This window comes from Gopherus evgoodei, chromosome 12 (genome assembly GCF_007399415.2).
Source record: "Gopherus evgoodei ecotype Sinaloan lineage chromosome 12, rGopEvg1_v1.p, whole genome shotgun sequence".
Classification (NCBI taxonomy): Eukaryota; Metazoa; Chordata; order Testudines; family Testudinidae; genus Gopherus; species Gopherus evgoodei.
The window spans coordinates 37,510,070-37,532,652 of record NC_044333.1 but is presented as its reverse complement, the minus strand read 5'-3'; the positions used below and the strand labels follow the sequence as shown (position 1 = coordinate 37,532,652).

The following is a 22,583-nucleotide window of genomic DNA, read 5'->3' as shown; positions in this document are numbered from 1 at the left end:
GGCCCCAGCTCCTCCCCCGGGGCATCTGCGGCACTGAGACCAAACAAGGCTGTGCTTTGGCCTCCTTGCTTTGAGCTCAGGTCGCCTGCCACGGGGCTACAGCGCTAACTGTTGGGGGAAACAGAGCAGGGAGCCTTGCTGTGGTTTGTTTGTTTGCTTGGCAGCACAGCCCGCTCTGGCACTTCCATCAAGATAATCACCATGTCTAGGGGGAGCTGGGCAGCTCCTGCAGAACATTACACTGTCAGATAATCAAAAGGCTCTCCCTCTCCCAGGAATTGCAGGCCAACTCCCTAGCTTGTATGGTAATTGGAAGGAATCTAATCAAAGGGCAGTGCTGCTTCCCTTGCAGGAGAATGTACTGAAACGCCAGCAGGGCTGCTAGGGCCAGGCTCAGAAATCCATCCCGCTTTCCCCATGGTGCCAGCACAAGCCCCTAGCCTTATAGTTGTCCCCGACTTTGGAGAGTGCTTAGTAAATTGGTTGGCAGCCTTCCCAGTGGAAGGTAGATGGTAAAACCTGGACTGGGTTCTTACACTGGAACCTTGAGAAGGGATCTGGATGTCTAGTTCCTCACTGGCTTCTCACCATTAGGGATCTAGATTTAACTCCTGCCTTAGGTTGGAAGGGAAGATGGAGTCAGATGGTGTCTCAGTTGGTCCCTATTACACAGTTTGGCCCAGTAGGAACAGTGTCTGCTTGAGAGAGGACTAGGACTGGGATTGCAAGGGCTGCCACAAGTCAGTGCATCCGTAAACCAGGCTGCTTCTCGTCAGGAGCCTGTTCCTTTTCACAAGAGGCAGCGCTGGCCTGGCATGCCAATAATCTGCCAATGGATAATTATCGAAGGACACCTTCATCTGCTAGGACTGGAGGAGCTGTTGCCAATCATGTCAAGCATCACATTTAATTAACACTCGATCTGGTATATAATATACCTTGAATTACTCCTAATTGCCTATTGCTGCACATATTACCTAGCCAGTAATAATCATAATTAGTAATTATTTGCACTACTCTTTAACACTTATTCATTTGAGGATCTCAAAGCAATTCCCAAACTCTAAGTAATTATGCTTCCCAACAGGTAGGTAATCATTTGCCTGGCAGCAATGTGCAGCCACCTCTGGGGTGGAATGTGGCAGCTGATTAACAGCACACATTAACTTTGCCTAGCAGTTTTAGGACAAAAAGTGATGTCGAGCCCTGTAACTAGTTGCAGCTGGTGGTGGGGGTGGATTTAGGGAGGCAGAATGTGACAACCTGAGTTGGAATTTGGCCAGGATGCCAGGCATAACACCTTTACTCTAAGGGGGGATGTGCCCTGGGAGCATTAGAGCCCAATCCTGCCCCTTCCCCCAATATCAATGGTAAAACGTCCACTGAATTCAGTGGGAGCAGGATCAGACTCCTGACGATTACAGGTGGTTTCACATCTCCAGGAGAGGGCGCCGGTGGCAGCACAGCACCCTGAGCAGTATTGACTCAGTATTGATTTGCTAGTTAACTACCCTGGTAACTGATTGCCTAACAACCCCCTGCTCCATGCATGTGACATGCCCAGTAATGGTAGGGTGACCAGATGTCCCATTTTTAAAGGGACAGTCAGGTTTTTTGGGACTTTTTCTTATATAGACGTCTATTACCCTCCACCCACTGTCTTGTTTTTTCACAGTTGCTATCTGGTAACCCTAAGTAACAGTCTCCTGGCACTGGTGCAGTATGGCCTGTGGAATAACGCCCTGGTTACCAGTGTTCCAGACTCTCTGTATCTTACTCTCCCGTGTATTACAGCAAATCAATATTCAGGTAGGGCCTGACTGTGCCATTCACAGCCCTCTTGCCCCTGCAGGATCTCAGGGTAGAGCTGTACCTCAGGGATTCAGTCTCCCCTTGAAACCCGCCAGCACATTGAGGAACACACAGCTCCCCTCTCAACAGCCAGCCAGCTCCATGGTGGCACCCCAGGGGCCACTCAGCTAAAAGTCGGAGTGGTGGCTGGGCCGTGCCGAAGCTTCCTACTCTGGCCCTGCTGCGGCAGGGCCCCTCTCCCCACAACCAGCGCAGGAAGGGAAGAAGATGTGAGAGTCTCAGCATACTTATCCCTGCCCCCTCAGGGGGCCCGGCCTGAGGAAAAGCCTCTGCCATCTCCAGGGAGACCCTGAACAGAGGAACAAGCCCTCGGCAGCCAGCCATTCAGCAGGCCGAGGAAGGGAGTTTGGAACACAAAGAGTTTGGCTGAAACCTGGCGAGGCTGCCGCTCGCTCTGTCCTGGCCTCAGCTCGCGGGACCTTGTTTCCCGTCTCTTTCGGCGTCGGGGTGAGGCGAGGACAGCGTGTCAGCGGGGGCTGCTGGCCAGGACACAACGTTTCCTGCTGGTGGCGTGAACTGAGCTGAAAACGCTGGGTGGGTGCCTCCTCTCCAGAAAACACCCGCATCTCCTATGCATGCCCAGCTCTGTGTGGGAGATGGGACGGCAGCAGTCTCCTGTCCGGCTGGCCATCCATCCTCCCTGTCTCTTAACCTCTTCCCTGCCTCAGTGCCCAGCCCCTGGTTAGGGAGCCATAGGGAGCTATTCACAGCGTCTCTCTTTTGCTGGCAGTTTCTGTGGGGCTTGGATGGTTGGATTGGCTGAATCCAAGTGCTTGTTGGGCTGGTGCTGGGCTCTTTCCCCTGAGGGAAGTGGAGAGGTTTGGGGAGGCAGCGGAAGGAATCATCATTGATGTGTGACCTTAGAAATCTCCCTGTTCAGGGAGCTGCTCATGGGCCCTAAAACCCTTTTGCTCACGGTCTGCATTTCAGGCATGCCTGCAGTGATGGGCAGGCCCAGTCGTCCGACCTGTGTTCAGAGGCCTCCTGCCCCCCATACAAAATGAGTTTGATGGTTCTCAGCCCAGTTTCTAATGGACAGGTGTTCCTGTTGCCAACCCTAATGGGCCCCTTCATTGACAGGATTGAGTGGGGCATGGAGACTGGTCTCCCTTCTCACCCCAGAGGTGGTGTCTCCCTTGGCAGTCTTGGAGAAGCACTGGCAGGGGAATCACATGGGCTGTTCTTTCTAGAAAGACAGGATTTCAGCCTCCAGGTCTGTCCCCTGGCACATTGCCCCAGCTGTGAATTCCCTTGGTGTGAAAGGAGGGCACTCAGCACAAGCCAGGAAGGGATCCCAGTTAATCTGTGCCTGCTGGCCATATTCTAACGGCTTGTCTGCAGTGCGGATTTGCCCTAATTCCAGCCATCAGTGGCTTGTCACCAGGTTAGCTTTGCTGGTGCAACCCCCTAGTGCATAATCATTGTTTGCATTGGTGCCATCTGTCCTGACTTCGTGTAGGGCTAAGATGAACCGGTGCAAACCGTGGTTTTGCCTGGCTACACCACGGGATTGCACAAGTGCAGCTACCCTGTTGGCTGGGATCCCCAATGCAGATGAGGACCCTGACCCATAGGGATGGAGGGAGATTCTACTTAGAGGAGAGGGGCCCTGTTACCGTCTGCGTCAAGTAGTCCCAAGACTCCCTTTGTAGGGGATAGGTCCTGACACACCCTTTCTCCTGCGCATGCCCACAGCCTTCCCATAAGGCTCTGCAGGCTAATGCTGCGCTTGGTGCCCAATTAAAGCAGAGGCCGTGCAGTAGAAAACCCGACACAGCAATCAGCCCCGCCATGTGGAAAGAGTCACTTTCTATTAATAATTGCAAGAGAAAAAGCAGCACAAAGTTACACCCATGTTTCCCTCAACAAGCCCTGGGGAACCGGGGACCGCTCTGGCAGAGATTAGGCAGGACATGGCCGCTTGGCTGCCTAACAGATCTTGAGTGGTGGCAAAGCTGCCAGCCTCTCCCATCCCTGGCCTCTCTCAGAGCGACCGGGCAATTTAGTGGAAAGCTGCCAGTTGGAGTCAGTAAGTGTTGCCACTTGAGGGCTTGTGGGATTTGTCAAGCGCTCGCGGTTGTGCAGCGTTACCATATGGATTCCATAAATTAAACCTTTCCAGGAAACGAATGGTAAATTTATACGTCTGCTCACATGTGTGGCTCATTGATTCTAAGAGCTTCCCAGCAAAATTCATGTACCATTCATCTTACTTAGACTCTCCCAGTTTTATAGGACTAAGCCGTCAAAAAATTGGATCAACATAAAATCCTTTCTGCACGGCAGCCCTGGCCTTAGTGTTTGTAACTTGGAGTGGGGAGCCCCTGCACCCATCCCACCGATCCCTACTGCAAGCCTGTCTGGCTCCATCAAAAGGCTCCTTCCCTGACCTAAAGCCTCCTGCTTTGACTACTTCTCCAATCTGTCTGGTCACAGCCCCTTTCTCCTCTTTCCAAGTCCTGGAGCATACAGAGCCCAGTTGCATCCTCTCTGGAATCCCAGGGCAGGAAGGGGCTGGTAACAATCAGGGCAGGGCGGGGCTTGATTAGCTGCACGTGTCGGGAAGATCTGGGTTCAAGTCTCACGCAGGGATTGACTGTTTTGCTGGGGGGTCTGCTGGGAGAGGCTTAGTTCTCGCTCAGCACAGCAGGTCCCCATGCCTGGGTGAGTGTTAGACTGTGCTGCCGCGTTTTGCCTGGCATGGCAGCTGCATGTGCTTGCGACTGTGTTGCCAGCTCCAGAGTACTGGTTGTGCACTTGCTGGGCGTTACAGAGAACATTACATCTGTTCTCTGCAGACCCGAGCGCAACCTGAAGTGCTCTCTGATGGGTACGTCTACACGGCAGGGCTTCCTCTCCTGCTTAGGCAGACGCTAGTGGGGCTTGTGCTAGCGTGTTAAAAATAGCAGTGTGGACGTTGTGGCATCAGTGGAGGCTCTGGCTAGCTCCGAGCTTGGAGCCAGCCAAGCAGGACCGGCGCTAGGGTTTTGAGCGCCCTAGGCAGACGGCAATTTCGCTGCCCCGCGCGCTGGTCCCGCGGCTCCGGTGGAGCTGCCGCAGTGGTGCCTGAGGAGGGTCCAGTGCTCCGTGGCTACGGAGGAGCTGCCGCAGTGGTGTCTGCGGGAGGTCTACTGGAGCCGCGCGAGCAGCCGACCGTCCGCGGGCACCACTGTGGCAGCTCCACGGGAGCTGCCTGCCGCCCCCTCCGGCGGTGCCCTGACCCAGGGGACACCCTGGGCTGCTGGCGGCGCCCTGACCCAGGGGACCCCCTGGGCTGCCGGCTGCTGTGGCGGCGCCCTGACCCCAGGGACCCCCTGGGCTGCGGGCTGCCGTGGCGGCGCCCTGACCCCGGGGACCCCCTGGGGTGCCGGCGGCAGACTCCCTCTCTGTCCCAGCAGCAGCGGCTGCTCAACCATTTAAAAAAAAATTGGGGGGCGCTTTTTGGCGCCCCCAAATCTCGGCGCCCTAGGCAACCGCCTAGTCCGTCTAAATGGTTGCACCAGCCCTGCAGCCAAGGGATAGGATGGGCCTGAGCTCAGGTGGCTAGCCCACCCTGCAACGGCCACACAGCTCTGTTCAGCAAGCTAGTGAGCTCCACTACCACAAGTCTGTCTGTATTAGCTGGGAGGCTCGCTGCCTGTGGTGTGTGAGACTTGGGTCTCTTGCTCTGCACATGACCCCTCCCACTGGTTAAGATCAACTGAGGGAGATCTGGTAGCCTGGAGCAAGAAGGATACTCGTACTAAGGTGTGAGGGAGCAACCCTTCAGCTGGGGAATTTCTCTGTGGCTGGTCTGGCAGGGCCTGAGTTTGCTGGTCCAATAGCCCATGGTGCAAGGCTGTCCTCTTTCTTCTGGCTTTAGTGGAATGGCTGAGTTCTGTGAGTGACTGGTGCAGTTGGCTGAGTTTCGTTGGACCGCATTTGTCAATATGTCACACCCTTCTCCATGAATCACACCTACACAGTGGGTTCTGGGCCACGTTCACCAACTTCCTAGGGTGACACAGGCAAGGCTGAGTTTATAAATTTAAACCATTGTCTGGTTGATCATGGGATTTTTCTTTCAGCTGGTCTCCTCTGCCTTCCTCTAGCTCTCTTTTTAATATGCCCAAGTCAAAGCTAATGAGACAGGCCTGGTCTGTCTGCCAGGGAGAGTCTGTAGAATAGCTCTGTGCAGCTCCATAAAGCCTGTCCCTTTGGAAAGTGCTGGGTTTGGTATATAGGTTTCATGTATCCAGACATTTAGCAATGGGGGCCGTTATGTTAAGTAAAATTAAAGTACTATTTTATTGCATTTCTGTCTCAAAGATGAAAAAATCCATTCCAGCACAAGTTTATGAAGTTCTGGAGCTAGAATATGGATAGCTAACTGCTTTAGTTACTGCCACTTATTAAAGATACAAAGAACTGAGGACAGTACAACTATTTTCTCAGATGCGCATTAAACAAGAGGATGACAGATGCAGCAAATAAGGGCACACAACAGAGCTGAGACAGTAGAGATTATGAGTTACAGTAGGCATGACCAACATGGTAGGTGTTAGAGGAGGGGAAGTGGTTCTGCACAATGGAGCACAAACAAATGTTTTAACTCAAATACCAACATAAAGAAGCAGTGGATAGATTTGTAAGGCTGTTGATACCTTCCTGGCAGCTCTGGGACCTGACGGACTACTGTGTGGAGCTGGTGCATGAGAAGAGAAAGTTGCAAAGGTCTAGAAACAGGGCTGGATCCTCAGCTGAAGGAGGGCCCTTGTGTTCTGTGCTGCTTCACCCCAGCCATGGATCTGTCTCAGAAAATGAAATGGAAAATGGAATAAGTTATGACCAGACAGTGAAGGTGACTAGGCGCAGACTAATGTCGTTTCCTTCTTCATGCCCTCTGAAGTGCAAAATGTAAACCACCAGCAGCAGCTGTGTAAAAGAAATTAGAGTTTTGAAGGCTATTCACTCTCAGTAATCAGATTCAGAGGTGACATGATCACAGTCTAGAGGTACCTATGCAGGAAGAAGAAGTTTGGTACTAGAGGGCTCTTTAACTTGGCAGACTAAGGTATAACACGATCCAGTGGCTGGAAGATGAAGCTAGCCAAGTTCAAGCTGGAAATAAGACCTACATTTTTAAGGGAATGGATAATTGACCATTGAATCAGATTGCCAAGAGGTGGGATGGTGTCTGCATCACCTGGAGTCTTTAAATTGAGATTGGGGGCCTGCTTCTTCACTGGTGTAGAAGGGAAGAGACCCAGGTAGGTCTATTAGGCTACACTGATTACACCAGCTGAGGATCTGGCCCTGGACATCTTTCTGAAAAAGATGCTCTAGGCTCTAGGATACTGGGCCTGATGCAGGAATCGTTGGGTGAGAATCTCTGGCCTAGGTGGTCAGACTAGATAATCGTAACAATCCCTTCTAGCCTCAAAATCCTCTTTGGACCTAGGACGCTTACCCTCCCTGTGTCTCTTTAGTAAGATTCTCATGTACTGTGACCGCGCTGTCTTAGCACAGCGGAGGGGAGGGAAGTTGTATACCGGCCCATTGAGTAATCAGCAGCAGAATAATCAGGCGGCAGCCACTGGCAGGGAGAGGGATGTTGCTTTGATTCCTGCCCTCCCTCCCCCACCTCCCCAAAGCCTTTCTTGTCTGGTCTTGACTGGAAGCGCTTGGACTGATCACTCAGATCCAGCCGTAGCCCCCATGAGACATGGAGCTGGCTGGCTGGTGAGCAGCAGACAGCTCCCTTACCCAGCCACGTGCAATCTGCCTGAAAAAAAACAAAAGCATCTTGTGTCTCTCCACCCCGAGGCCCCCCAGCACTAGCGGGACACATTCTGGCAGGAGGATCCTGCTTTCTCCAGGCTGGTAGCAAGCACCAGGGCTTGGGTGGGGGAGCCGGGAGGTCTGCTGCCTAGTGCTGAAGCTGATGCTGGCTGTCAGCTATTGAATATCCATGCAGGGAAAGGTTCTGAGTCCCTGTTCCTCTGCTTTTGTTCCAGGCGTTGTCCTTTTCTCTGGAGACACCTGCTGTGAAGCCTTCCGCCAGCGAGCCCAGACAGCGACTGGCAGGCGCTGGGGAGAGCCCAGGTGCAAGGAACGGAGCTGCCCAGGAGACTGGCTCTGACCGTGGCCAGCAGAGCGTGGATGTGGAAGGCGCAGACCTGGGAGCTACAAGTAGGTGCTAGATTTGCTGTCTGGGCATAGGGGGAGCCTGCAGTAGCAGAGGTTGGAGCTCGGGGGCATGACCCCAGGGACCCACCGTCTCCGCGTTGTTCTGACTGCGTGCTGCAGTGTCGCTTGCAAGACTTCGGCCGGCCAATCCCCTGGTGTGCCGCGGTGTGTGCGCTTGGCACAGCTGGGCCCTGCTGCTTTACTCAGAGAAGGGGATACCTGGGGCGTCCCAGGAAGTGACAGCAGCGCGTTGGACCAAACCAAGGCAGCTTGGGACCAGCCTTTTCACTCTGGCTCGGCTCCTCTCGTGAAGGAGGCAGCTTTTGCCCAAAACCTTGGGACCCAATCCTGTTGTTCTTGCACAGGCAGAACTCCCATCGACTCTACTGGAAACTTTGCCTTTGCAAGGACTGTGGGACTGGGCCCTCACGGTTTGTGTGCTGGGTGGCAATCTATGCCCTTGGCAGGCGGGATTCCCCCCCTGCTCCCAGTGCAGGTGCTTGGTGGGCAGTGTGCTCCAGTGTGGTGCCTTGGCCTCCACCTTCCCTGGGTGAGCCCCAGGCAGCTGCAGTCTGAGAGCCGGGATGCAGGGAGGAGTGTGTGCGGGGCAGGGGGTGGTTGGGAATGTGGATGTCCTGTCATTAGCCAGCAGAGCTTTGTCTGGCCAAAGGGGCAGCTGTGGGTACGCGTTGTAGCTTGCTGGTTCCTCTGGGCCGAAGGCCTGCTGATCAGATTTCCCGTTGGCCTTTTTGTGTCTATGGACTGGGTCTGAGGGCCGAGGGAGAGGACAGAGTGTAAGTGAAACTCATTGCTATCTAGTGCCCAGCAAACGGGAGGTAGTGCCCAGGGTCTGGTGCCAGGGTGAGGGGCAGGAGTGACCTGATGGCAGAGGACTCTCTACCAAGCCCTCACTCTCCCAGTCCTGTGCATCCCCTGGCCTGCGTGGATGTGCTGTGTCCTTGGCCCATTTAATCCGTGGCCCCTCTGCCAAGACGGCCAACTAGGGCTGGGGAAGGGGGCACAAGTCTGCTGGGAGTCAGAGTGAAAGCCACCAACTCCCTGTGTGTCAGCCACCCGGCGGCTGTGTCCAGGAATGAAGTGACCGGATCCCCAGGGTGACCTGGACGTGAAAGGCTCTTTCTCCTGTGGCCAGTCCCCTGAGGCCAGGCCCTGCCGCCCCAGTGGTACACTGGTGCCTCACTCGGCTGGGCACCCAGAATAGCTGCGGGGCAATGCCAGCTGTGCCTGCGATCCAGGATGCCATGGAGCTGGGGCTGGGTTGGGCTCCATCTCCTGGGAGTTTAGAGCCTTGTCAGACAGGAGCAGCAGCATTCCTTGGGGAGGTGTCACACACCCTCCCTGGCTGGGCTTGTTTGTTAGCAGCCTTCCCCGTGGCCCTGAAAGGCTCCTGGTGCTCTGGCTGCTTTGATGTGGAGATAGCTTCCTGCTCCAGCTCTTGGCAGAGGGGAACAGGAGGGAGAGGCACTGGCGTGCAGGGGAACCGCAGGTGCAGCTCACCAGGCAGGGAATGAAGGGAGCCCTGCGCGGGCCCATTTCCATGCCAACCCCTGTAGCTGTCTGGGTGCAGGGAGCTCCTCTCTGTTGGGAGGGTGGTCAAGCTGAAGTGCTGGCAAATCTGGATCCTGTTCTTGGCTCTTCCACTTGCCAAGCAGCCTTGGGCAAGTCCCTGGCTTTCCCCAGGCCCGGCTGTGCAAGGGCACTGTGCGATCCTCTGTCCAGTGGAAGGGGCTGTAGGCAAAGCACAGGGTCTCGTTAATGGGCCAGAACTCCTTGGACCGCGCCACCTGAGCAAGGCCTGAATCGGGCCCGTGGGACTCAGCTCAGTATTCTGTATGACTGCAGCTGGTGATATGACGGAGGGCTGACTAGGCATGGGCCAGCTGGCTTGGATGGTCCCAGCCCCAGCATCCCTGAGCCTTCACCCCATCTCGAATCGAGTCTAAACAGCAACATCTATTGAGGATGCCGCTGCTGCTACTCACTCTCATTCTGGCTGGAAGCAGAACCACTGAATTACCCCAGGGAAAACTTGTCTGCCCCGATTCCTAGCCCACCTCTGCAGGCCCGTGTGGAGGGGTGGCTCCGATAGGCCCTGGTCAAGGGAGCTGTGTTATCCTTTCACTCCTGCTAGTGTAAGTGCGGCAGAGCTCTCATTACCCCTCCTGGAACCCCCCAGCGCCTCCTGGGTGATCGCTCCGGGCTGGGGATCTGCGGGGCCCTCACCATTTGCAAGCTGTTCCCAGCCAAGCGAGATGGGAGCTGTGCCCTGGAAGAGCCAACCCCGCTTTTATTGCCTTGCCATCAGCTGCCGGGCACAGGTGACATTGACTAATGGCTCATTAGACGCCTGCCACATTTCATTTGCAGCCCCTGTCCCAGGGCGCTCACATTCCCACTCCAGATCCCGGTGCATGGGGATCTCCTGCCCCTTCCCCACACCACCGATGAGTGGGGAGGGGCACTTGCGCTGCAGGATAAAGGACGAGGGAGAGCCATCACCTCCTCTGCCCACAAGTTTGTGCCATCTGATGGCAGTGACACATGGTCGCTGAGCAACCTGGCTTTGAATCTGTGACCTCCTGGGAAAGGCTTCTTATCCGCCACCCCCAGAGTCCTGTCCACGAGACACCTCGATGTTGCAGGCCATTTAGCTGATGCCCTCTTTGGTGCTGCGTATGTCTGCATGTGCATGCGCTGCCTCTTGTCTGTGTTGCTTCCCTGTTTGGCACACTGATTCTCATGGGCTCTGTGTCTGCAGCCTCCCGGGCAGCAGTCCTAGCTGAAACAGCCTAGCTGTGAGGATGATTAAGCCTTGGCAGCTAGAGGTGCTGTGATTGATTGTCATGCCGAGGGCACAGAGTGTATCGAGCCTCCCAGTGCCAGCGGGCTCCACGGGCTAGCACAGAGTGAGGAGGGCTTTAATATTGGGTTATGCCCCCCAGGATTCACTCTGCAGGCAGGTGGGGGCGACTAGCAAGGTCCAATGTGCAATGAGGGACTTGCCATGGTAGGAGAAGGGGCTGCTGGTTGGCTGCAAATGGGCCGGCTGCTTCCAAGAAGAGCCACAGCCCAGGGGAATCCACGCCTCACCTCTGAGCTGCCGAATGGCAGAGATGCTCCTTCTCCTTGCGGGAAAGGGTGTACCGACAGGAAGACAGAGCTACACCTGCAACCACCCATGCTGTTAATATGGCGAGGCACTTTGTAGTGGGAACAGTGGCCCTGGTCACACCTGCTGAGTCCAGGCCAGGACGCAGGGAGGGCCCTGCGTGGTGACTCTAGCTGTGCTAGTCATTCTGGGTGCCAGAGAGAATCACAGGGTCTGCCGGCATCCAGAAGCCTCAGTGGGAATCCCTGTTTGCATTTCTTACAGCAGAGGCCTGTCTCTCCTCTAGCATGCCATAGGTATCTGCAGAGGGGGCATTTGGAATCCTGGGGCTTCCCCCTCCCCCACCCTTTTGAGTGTCTAGAGGTGCTACCCACCCAAAGGCCCAGGGCCTCACCTCCCTGCAAGCTGGCTGGCTTTGCAAAGACATGGAGACACATGCTGCACTGGCCCCCAGGGCCTGCTGTCACTGGTCTCTGCAGCTGGTTCACTGCAACTTCGTGCCCCACCCTGATGCGTCTCAGGCTGGAAACACCCCAGAGTAACTCATGCTGGGTATATAGTAGGGAGTGTGCTTTATGCCAGTCGTTAATTACATGATTGCATAGGAGTTCTGCTTCACACAGTGCACAGGATGAACTGGGCAGCTATTCAGTATTTCTTTTCATCCTCCTCATTCAGCATGTGGTCCCAGGCCTTATTGCCCACCTACCATCCGAACCTCGCATTAAATGAAATACAGTGGTATTAATTTCCTCATGGACTTTTCTATGGTGCTTATTGTCATAGTGACTTGCCCAGCGTCACATGGGAGCTCTGTAGTAGAGGGAAGGATAGACTCCAGTTCTCCAGGGCCGCAGTCAGCTGACTCCACTACAAGGCTATCCATTCTCTTCCTGCATGTCCTTGTCTCATTCACTCCACAATCCTGATTCCTCAACAGACCAGGTCCAGCCGGTACACTGAAAGAGGCAGGGATTCTGTGGAAACAAATATGTGATCATGGAATCATATTGCCTATTGAACAAAGGGGGCCGAAATGGGGTTCCACGGGCACCACTAATTCTGACATTTTCCTACTTTTGAGTGCTTGACTTTGCAGCAGTAATATTCTTTGAATGTAGTTTTTAGTTGTGATTTCCTACATTAAAAAAACACTGAAAAATCAGGAGTACTTTCATGTGGAACCACGCTAACCCCAAACATGGGTCATCAGCAGCGTTGGGATCTTTAGATCTACAGCATAGACCTCTATACCAATTGAGTAACTGGTAGTGGAAGTAGGCTGTTATCCTCTAGGTCAGCCAGTCACTAGACTGGGAAGAGAGACGCATTTTGCCAGCGGGACACTCAGCTGTTTGTTGACAGTAGAGGAATTTTGGGACTGAGGAATCCTGGATTCTATTCTAGGTTATGGAGGGGAGTGTGTTCTAGTAGTTACAGTCCTTTCTTATCCTGTCCCCACTGTGTTTCTTGCTCCCTTCCCCCCCAAACTTGTCCCTGTCCTACTTTGCTCCTGTCTTCATCCATCTGCATTTGAGTCAAGCTGCTCCCTCTTTTTTCCTCCGGACTGCTAGCGGAAGGTGCGTTCAGAGCACAGTAAAGTCTCCTTCTCTCAGTTCTGGTGCCTGGCACCACCTCGGCCCCAGCTGTGCAGGGAATCAGTTGCAGGAAGAAGGCTGCTCAGCTTCTGCAGCCCTAGGATGGAGCATGCTCAGTGCTGACCACATATTCAGAGAATTTAGCTGGCGGACTCTAACGGAGCATGTGCAATGGCAATTTTCAGAGGGTCATAATTCAGCCAAATGTGGGTGGATTTTCCTGGGTAGAGTAAAGGACAAATATCCAAGTCCTTGCTCCTAAGCACTGGAGTGCAGCACTTCTCCTTGAAACAGCTGAGAAAATTTTTCTAACTGATTTTTCCCTCATCTGATTCTCAGAAATGGCTGGACTCTTTTAGCTGAAACATTTTTGTTTTTTAAATTGTCTGCGGCAGCCACCCTGCATGGAAAATTTCACTCGAATGGTTAGAGTCTGATAAAGTTCTGGAAACATGGTTGTGACGAACTAGGAATGTTCTTAATGTTTTCTCTGAATACTGTGTTGGTGCCTCAGTGTCCCCATGGCAGTTCTTAAGTATCTGGCAGAGCAAAGGGCCAGTGCACCTAAATGCCTGACCCTCTGTCTCCTAGCAACTGATGGCCTGGGCCCCTCCTCTGCAAATGTGCCAGCTGAAGGTGTTGGAGACAAAGGGATCAGGTGACCTCCTGGCCCGGGAAAGGGGCTGAGCAGAAAGGAGGGGCTGGAAGGGGTGGTTAGTCTGGAGCTGGCTGGGGACGAGGAGTGAAGTGCAGACGTGGGGGGTCTGGTTCACTGCCCCCCAGAATGGACCCGGCTGAGGGGTCTGGTTCGCTGTATCTACAAGCTCTGTTTTAGACCCTGTTCCTATCATCGAATAAACCTCTGTTTTACTGGCTGGCTGAGAGTCACGTCTGACTGCGAAGTGGGGGTGCAGGACCCTGTGGCTTCCCCAGGACCCCACTGAGGCGGGCTCGCTGTGGGAAGCGCATGGAGGGGCAGAGGATGCTGAATGCTCCAAGGAGAGACCCAGGAGGTGAAGACATGTGAGCTTCTTGCCCTGAACAAGTCTGCGCCAAGGGAGAGGAGGCTCCCCAAAGTCCTGCCTGGCTTGGTGGGGAGCAGTTCCAGAGCATCGCCCGGTGACTCCGTGACAATGGTCTTGTAAGGGGAAAGGTTGAGCAACCTTAACTGTGGGTGTCACTGGCAGATCTACCTAAACTGGGGATGTATACGTACTCTGTGACTCCCTGTGAGTGTGCACGTATAATATATGCTGACAAAGCCACACATGCATTCGCTAGGAAAATTAAAAAATTAACAGGCATTGGCTCGCACTAGCTGAGTAAAGGCAGTGAGATAAAAGCATCTCTTTATACCTTGTGAGAATTGCCGATAAGGGCATTTGTTCCTCTGTATTCTTTTTAAAAAAGGCAATAAAAATTTAAAATAGGAAAGAAAGAGGGAGCTGGGGAAAGGAGAGTGGAGGACACCTGGGGTGGCAGGCTCAAGGCAGCCGAAGGGCCTTTGGAGGAAGAGGAACTGGGGAAGAAAAGTCAGTGGAAGCTAAGGGGGAGAAGGGGTTTGAAGTGAGAGTGCTGAACAGGGGACAGGGGCTGCTGGGTTTGAAGGAGAATATGTAGCATAGCTCATTTCTAATGCACCTATTGCTGGGATAGTGGAATATCTGGGCACTGTCATTTATGCAGCCAGTGTCTTGGCAAGCCTACAATATCCTCCCCGCTCTACTGTCCTGTAGCATCCCTGTCACCCCAGATACAGCTGTTGGATAGAATGGTGCAGCGGTTTGCTGATGGTGAACAAATCTTCCCTTGGGCCTGGGCTGAGAACCCAGCTGGCTCGTCTCCCTTGTGATGTGAGACAGACTGGTGGTCGCCCAGACCAAGGCAGGTGAAGTTATGTGGAACTCAGACTGGATGGCGCTCCAGATTTCCGAATGCTGGTGAGCTTTGGCCAGAGGATTCATTCATTTGGTCTTCCAATAGATGTCCATTTATCTGGAATCAGTGGGGACGGATCAGTAGAACACGGTGCTTGAGTCCTTTGCAGTAATTCCACTGACAGGGCTTTGAGAGCTATTAATGGGGATGGAGGATCCAGGAGAGGGGCCTCCTTAGAGCTAGTAAAAGACGAGCAGCTGCCTCCTAGTCCCCTGATCCCAAGCTGAGTTGCATAGTTATCCTCGCCTCTGGCCATCAGCAGACAGCTGCCTCTGATGAAGGATCACGCTGGGCTGATGCTGAGTGGCAGCTCATTTCCAGCATGAGGTAGGGGAAAGGACCTAGTTGGCAGAGTGACAGGAGTAAGGGGGACCCCTCCATTTGGGTGGGGGGTGTCAGGCAGCTGAATGGCAAAAATCCTACCCCTTGGGATTTGCCAGCCCTCTTTGGGTACGTTCTGTGTGGCAAGTATCAGAGGGGTAGCCGTGTTAGTCTGGATCTGTAAAAGCAGCAAAGAATCCTGTGGCACCTTATAAACTAACAGACGTTTTGGAGCATGAGCTTTCGTGGGTGAATACCCACTTCCTCAGATGCATGTAGTGTTCTGTGTGGCGTTCAACTCGCCCTGTTGCCACCTGTGCCAGACCTGTCCAAGTCTGTCAGTCAGTCACTCATCCCCAGCACAGTGGAAGCCACTGGATTGATAAGGCAGGATCCCAGTAGTACAAGGTGCCTTGGGCTGCCCCCATTTCACCATGCACGGGGCAGCCTGACCTGCTGCAAGCTGAGCTCAGAGGGCATGTCCTCGCACCTCTTCCCAGTCCCTCTTGCGACTTTGCAGGGGGCAGCATTGAGATCGGAACTGGCAGATGGTGGCTGGGTTAGTGAGCGGAACCCAGGTCTGGCGAGAGAAATCTGGGACCCTGGTACATCATCTTTGAGGGGTCACGTTCCCTCCCATGTCACTTTATTTACACAGCCATTACAGATGGTCACTCCCCTGACCTCCAATTGTCCCCCCCTTCTCATCAGCCCTGGCAGCACCCTTGTAAGTTTAAAGACTGGATTGCGACCTGCCAGGGTCCCCAAACGGGTTGGTTATATTGCTCAGTGGATGTTTGGGAGGCGGCCGGCGGCAGTATGTGTGCAAAAGGCATCATGCTAAGTATGTGACTTTTCGTTACTGCTGGCTTCAGAGCAATACCCCAGAGGGGAGTGGCTGCAGACCCCTGGGATTCTCCAGCCGCCTTTGAATATGTTCCACGTGGCATTCAGCGTCTGTTCCTGCTCATTCCAGACCTTGGGGAAGGAGGGGTGCTGGCACCCCAGCTACCTTGTGGTGTTGGGAAGGTGCTCAGGGCCCATGCTGTCATCTTCCATTTGTCCAGCAGGTGGCGTGACAAATCATCCCACACAGCCACCCACCTCTGCTCCCTGTGGGCAGCAGACAATGCCCCAGATGCCCTCATCTCGGCAGGGCACAGGCTCATGGCAACCCAGGCAGTGCAGCACAGCTCCTGGAGGTGCCAGGCCCTCAGCCTGCAACAGGGCAGGCTGGCACCTCTGAGCGCCCCCTCGCTGGGTGCCCACCAGGCCTCCTGGGGAGATAGCTCCTCACAGCCTTGCCCGGGGCTCGGAGAAGCAGCAGGAGGTTCTTCCCACCCTCGTGCGGAAAGGCACATCCTGGAGTCTCCCAGGGCCTGGCCCAGTTGGGAGAGGGGGAGTGTCTGGCAGGGATCTTTGGAGGCGGTTTGGGTCTGAGAGCTGGCTGAGAAGTGTCAGGGATCTCTGAGGGTGTGAGGGATTTATGGGAGTCTGGCTGCTGGGTGTCAGGGCTCTCTAGTGAGGCTGGGGCTTCTCTGGCAGAGTTTGAGGGGTGTCTGGCATGTCATTGAGGTATCTCTGGGTGTTGGGGGTATCTGGCAGGTTACTGGAGGATCTGGCTGTTTGGGCAGGTCTCTAAAATGGGGGATGCCTAGTGGCAGGAATACTTCTAAAGGAGCTAAATGGACTTTTTGGAGCAGCTCTGACCCTCCCCAACAATCAGCCCTATGGGAAAAGCCCACCCCCCTCTGTCAAGAACCAGCCAGCTCCTCCCCCAGTACTTCCCTCCCAGAACGACTGCCCCCACGCTCCTGAAGCCTGACCCACTTCTACAGCGCAGTTTCTGCTGCAATCCTGCCCCACACCCAGGCTGGCTGCCTGCTGCCGACACCCCGGGGATCTTCCCTGCCAAGCACATGACCTCTCTCACTGGCTGCTGCTCTCCATGAGCATGTGATTCCCCCTCCCCCCTGCTTCCTGGGTGTGCGCCCCCCCATGTGCGCCCCCATCCCCCCACTGCTCTGTGGAGGGTGCGTCCCCCTCCCCCCACTTTTCTGCGCTCGTGCGCCCCTCACCTCCGCGAGCAGTGCACCCCCATCCCCCCACTGCTCTGTGGGGTGTGTGCGCCCCTTCTCTGCCCCTTGCTCCGCGGGGGGTGCGTCTCCATCCCCCCACTGCTGTGGGTTGTGCGCGCCCCAATCCCCGCACTGCTCTAGGGGCTGTGTGCGCCCCTCCTCCGCCCCTGTTCCCCCGGCGGTGCGCCCCCATCCTCCCAGTGCTGTGTGGGGTGTGTGCGCCCCAATCCCCGCATTGCATTGGGGGGGGTGCGCCCCTCCTCCATCCCCTGTTCCCCCGGCGGTGCGCCCCCATCCTCCCAGTGCTGTGTGGGGTGTGTGCGCCCCAATCCCCGCACTGCATTGGGGGGTGTGTGCGCCCCTCCTCCGTCCCCTGTTCCCCCGGCGGTGCGCCCCCATCCTCCCAGTGCTGTGTGCGCCCCAATCCCCGCACTGCATTGGGGGGGGTGCGCCCCTCCTCCATCCCCTGTTCCCCCGGCGGTGCGCCCCCATCCTCCCAGTGCTGTGTGGGGTGTGTGCGCCCCAATCCCCGCACTGCATTGGGGGGGGTGTGCGCCCCTCCTCCGTCCCCTGTTCCCCCGGCGGTGCGCCCCCATCCTCCCAGTGCTGTGTGCGCCCCAATCCCCGCACTGCATTGGGGGGGGTGTGCACCCCTCCTCCGCCCCCTGTTCTCCCGGCGGTGCGCCCCATCCTCCCAGTGTCGTGTGGGGTGTGTGCGCGCCCTAATCCCCGCACTGCTCGGGGGGGTGTGTGCGCCCCAATCCCCGCACTGCTCGGGGGTGTGTGTGCGCCCCAATCCCCGCACTGCTCTGGGGGGGTGCGCCTCTCCTGCGCCCCCATTTCTCCTCCCCCCAGCAATGCGGCCCCCACTGCTCCCCTGGGTACCCCCAGTTGTGTGACAACACCCCGTGTTTCTCTTCCAAGCATGACCCCCACCGCTGCTCCCCCCGCCAGTGCAACCCTCCCCCTCCCAAGCATGACCCCCTCCCCGGCAGCGCGTCCCCTCCCGCCCCCCGCAGCGGCCGGGAGCCGGCGGGGAGCCGCGGGCCGGTGAGTCACGCCGAGCCGGAGCGGCGGCCGGGGCAGGCGCGGAGCGAAGCAGGAAGTGGCGGGGAAGCCGCCCGCGCGTTGCTCCTGCTGCTCCGGGAGCGCCGGGCAGGGCCCCCGGCCGGCTGGGACCCCCCACGCCCGCCGGGACGCGCAGACCCCGCCCGGAGGCGGCGGGGGAAAGTTTCCTCCGGTCCCCGCTCGCAGCAGCCGCCGGCTCGGAGCCCTCCCCATGGAAGAGAAAAGCCCCCGCTGGAAGGTGCGCCCGCTCGGTGAGTGCCTGCGGGGGCAGCGGGCTGGGGGGAGGCTCCTGCCTGCGGCCCCATCCCCGTGGCGTCGGGGGCTGCGGGGGAGGTCCTAAAAGCCTCTCGTTGGCCGCGTAGGGACTTGGCCAGACGCTCTGGGTTACTGTAAGGGGCTATGTGCGTAGGGCACACGGGAAGGGATGGGGGCACACTGATAAGGCAGCCTGACCCTCTCTGCCTTGGCGTCTTGTCCCCCTCGATACCCTCTCTGTGCCTGCTCTATCCAGCCAGGGTCCCTACGCTCTCCCCAACCTTGCTGCACAGCTTCCTACCCCTGCATACGCAGTACTCTGGTTAACCTGTGGAACTCCCTGTCACAAGATGTCCCTGAAGATAAGGGCTTAGCCGGACTGGATGTTTGTTGGGGGTAATGAGAAACCCGTGTGTACTTTAAACAGGAGAAGGGGTGTAAGCCCTATGAGCGCTCCTGCTCTAGGGCATAAGTCTGCCATTAACTTCCCCTGAGGGCAGGCTGCCCCATAACCCCATCTACTGCAGGATTTTTTGCACCTTCATCTGAAGCAGCTGGTGCTGCCTAGTGTCAGAGAGGGGCCACTGGACTGATACGGTTGGAGGTACCTGCTCCCGCTGTGCCATGCACTCCTGTGCTCCTACTGCAGACTCCCCAGCCCCTGTTGCACTGACCTGGCTTGCATCATTCCCCCAAACACACCATGGGAGTAAGTGGAGAAGCTTTATGTTACCTGGAACGGGAAACTGCTTTTGCTGCCCCCTGTTGGGCCAGTGGGGAATGGTGGGTTGCCCACAGCTGGTTTTCCATTCCACCTAGTGCCAGGAGGGAATGTCACTGGAGCGAATAGTGTGGGGCCACAGCTGGCCATTGCTTTGCCAGCGATCTCGGCTTTTGGGGGTAGCACAGGTTCGCTGTGGTTTGTCTGTGCCTTTGCCTATCTCCCTCTCCCTTGGACCTGTGGCCATTGAATGATTGACTCTCTGTTTGTGGTTTGGTTCTGGTCATCAGCACCTGCTTTGAAGTGCACCATCTCCATTTCGTTTGCCTCTGACCTCTGAACTGGGTCCTTGAAGGGACCAAGACTTGCCATCTTGCTGCTTTCACTTGCGTTTTCTGTTCTACAACCTGTGCCATCCAGGAGGTGGGGACTGGTACTGGGAGTTGGGACTCCCGGATTCTACTCATGGCTCTGGGGTCGGATGCAGTCTAATGGCTAGGGTGGGGGCAGTGAGAGTGCTGCGCTTGGACTTGGGAGACATGGGTTCTGTTCCTGGCTTTGTCACTGGCCTGCTGGATGATTTTGGGCAAGTCCCTTTGCTTCCTGTGCCTCAGTTTCCCCATCTGTGAAATGTGGATGACTCTGACCTGCTTTGTAAAGTGCTTTGATCTACTGATAAATTGCACTAGATATTATCTGAGTGGGAATGGGGCCTGGTGGTAGGAGCAGGGGGCAGTGAATCAGCACTCCTGATTTCTGTTTCCAGCTCTCCTGTTGATGCACTGTGTTGATCTTGGGTAAATCCCCGTGCCTCAGTTTACCTGTGTACAGTGTTAATTTTGAGAGGGAGTTGTGAACCATTTGTAAACACCCAGGCTAGAAGGAGAGGCAGAGGATTATTCTCATGACCTCTACAGTCTCGCACAGGAAACCTGATGTTGCATGGTGTAAGGTCATTGCCCTGGGGTAGAAGTCCTGCTTCTTGCCCTGCTCCCACATGTCTCATCTCATGGCGTGCTCACCCGCCCCGGCATCCTCCAGCTGGCCTTGCCCCTTTCCTTGGGGGCTCAAGAGTCACTGGGCCACTGGCCCTTCAAGGGCAGCTGCAGCATGCTTTAATGGATGCTGGATGTTGGCACCCTGAATCCCACGCTCTTCTGCTCGCTCCCCAGCGTTTGTTTGTGATAAGGCCGGTGCCAACACAGGGCTCCTGCTTCTCTGTCCCATTAGAAAGTGCCCTCTGTGGGTCAGCTGGACACACTTAATGTCCTTGGCTTTGGCACCCATCCATCCTCCTCCTCTGCCCCTGCCTCCATCCCGGCTTCTCTAAGTCTCTCTGCCCTGGGGCCACAAAGCAGCACCTAGAGGCTGCAGGCACGAGACAGATGCAGCGCTGGGCCAGGGGTGGTGGGTGGCAGTTGCAGTGGGGAAGGTTGGAGGGTTGGGCATTGGCAAGCTCGTGGCAGGAGCTGCAGCATAAGTCTGCGTGGGTCCAGTGGTTGGTTTAGTTTGACGTAAAGTGAATCCTGGACCGAGGGGGCCCAGCTGAAATGGGGAAGGGTTTGGGGCATGTTAATGTGTGTTGGAGGGAGGGAACCCTGCTGTGAGAGCTCACGTGTGTGCATGCACTGGCATGGTGCCAGCGTGAGAATGGGTGTGCATGGTGCGTGTTTGGGAGTGTGTACAGTTGTGAGGCTAGGAGTGAGAGGGGAGTGTCCTGATGGGTGTGATAGAAGCTAGGAATGGAAAAGCAAATTAGCCCATCCAGCACCTGCTCCTGCAAGGGAGTGTGTGTCTGTGCTGGTGCCGCTCGGAGTGTTTTGGCATGTGTGGGTTTACTTGGGTGACTCTGGAAGTGGGTGTGGCTGGGTGTGGGGTAGGTCTGTGGGTGACTCTGGGGGCGTGTGTGTGGGCACGGGCAGGGACGGGGATGGGACTGTGTGTGTGATTCTCCCATCACAGGCCTGCAAATGGGGTGATGGAGTTGGCCTGGCTGAGCCAGGTCCATGTAGGTGAGATTCTCCACACAGCCCCACCCACGGAGCGTCTCTTGGCCCTGTCCCTTCGGAGAAGTCAAGTGGGTTTCCTGAAGCATTTTTCCCTTCCCCTTGTCTTCCAGCCAGTGCTCTGTGGGCCTCATCCTGTGGGGGGTCACGTGGGGTGGAGGCGCTCACCCTGGTGCAGAAGTGAGCTCCGTGTGTATCTGGGACCGTGTGTATCGAGGTTTATGTATGTGTGTGCATGTGCCTGTATCTGGGGGTGTGTGCGCAGGGGAAGTGTGATTGTGTGGTGCCAGTGTCTTTGTCGGGGTGTGTGTGTGCGCGTCTGTATCTGTGTGTGTGTGTGTTGGCTCCAGGGCAAAGAGAATTACAGTGGAGACAGTGGCTTTGGCAGGAGGCCAGGATTCCTGCTGTCTCTGGTGGGGGTGTGAGGGAGGCTGGGATGTGACATGCAGCTCCAGAGAAGCAGAACATTTTATCGCTTCCTGACATGCTAGGGCCATGGACGGGGCTGCTGCAGGTTTCAGGGGGAGGAAAGAGGGTGCGGGTGGGGTCTATTTTTAATCTCAGTTCTTTCTGCTCCTTTCTGGGGCCTCAGAGCCATGTTTCTCCCAGAGGAAGACCCAGTGCAGCTCTGATCTCCACCGCGGGGGGATACAGTCCCTTCCTGAGAGCTGTGGCGTAAGCACATGGGATTGAATGGGGCCAGGTGTCCCTTGGCAGGTGGAGAGGAGAGTTTGGGAGATTCATGTCAGACTCGAGGTCTGGCTGGGCCCCCACCTCTCAGTGGGACAGAATAACTGGGTCGCGGTGCAGTGTCATAGGAATCCTGAGCTGATGGTAGCTCTGTCTCTCTCCCTGACCAGCCCCGGGAGGCAGACACCAGCTAGCTGACCCTTGCCTCTGGCCTGGGAGTGTAGCGACAGAGCTCTGATTGCTGGGCCATGTGGGGGTGATCCCGCTGAGCGCTTAGATAGTACTTTCTATTTCCACAGCTCCTTGCGGACACTGACTCTGCTCTGTGGCAGGCATCCTGGACTGGTGGACTAACCAGGAGACTTGGGAGTGAGAATTCCTGGGTCCCAGTTCCAACTTGCTGCACAGCCTTGGGTCAATCGCTTCATCTCTCTGTGCCTCAGTTTCTCCACCTGCAAACATGCCCCATGCCTCTGCTGGGAGGGCTAGCTGGGGAGCATCTGTGCGATGGCAAGTGTTACATAAAGGCTAGGTATTATTCATTCATGAAGCCTCATGGCAGCCCTGGGAGCGGGGGAGTAAATATCCTCCCAATCACCCAAAGTGGTTGAGGGCCTGCTCCTGGGCTGTAAAGTTGGTGCACTGTTGCATCTGTGTGGGAGCAGAGCCCTGCTTGCACACGTGTGTGGCAAGATGCATGCCCGTCTCACCATGTGTGCCTGGATCTCAGGGTCTTGG

General features: G+C 56.0%; 1 protein-coding gene across 2 annotated transcripts in view; it reads left to right on the top strand.

Annotated features, from left to right (window-relative positions):
- GSE1 (Gse1 coiled-coil protein) overlaps positions 1–22,583 on the top strand; it is a 355,568-nt gene that overhangs the window by 110,234 nt on the left and 222,751 nt on the right. The window contains exon 2 of one of the 2 annotated variants that reach the window (XM_030581352.1): positions 7,869–8,043. In XM_030581352.1, coding sequence (XP_030437212.1) covers positions 7,869–8,043 — 175 coding nt within the window. Of the gene's footprint in view, positions 1–7,868; positions 8,044–18,306; positions 18,425–22,583 lie in introns of those variants that run through there. The other variant, XM_030581354.1, reaches the window with a different exon arrangement.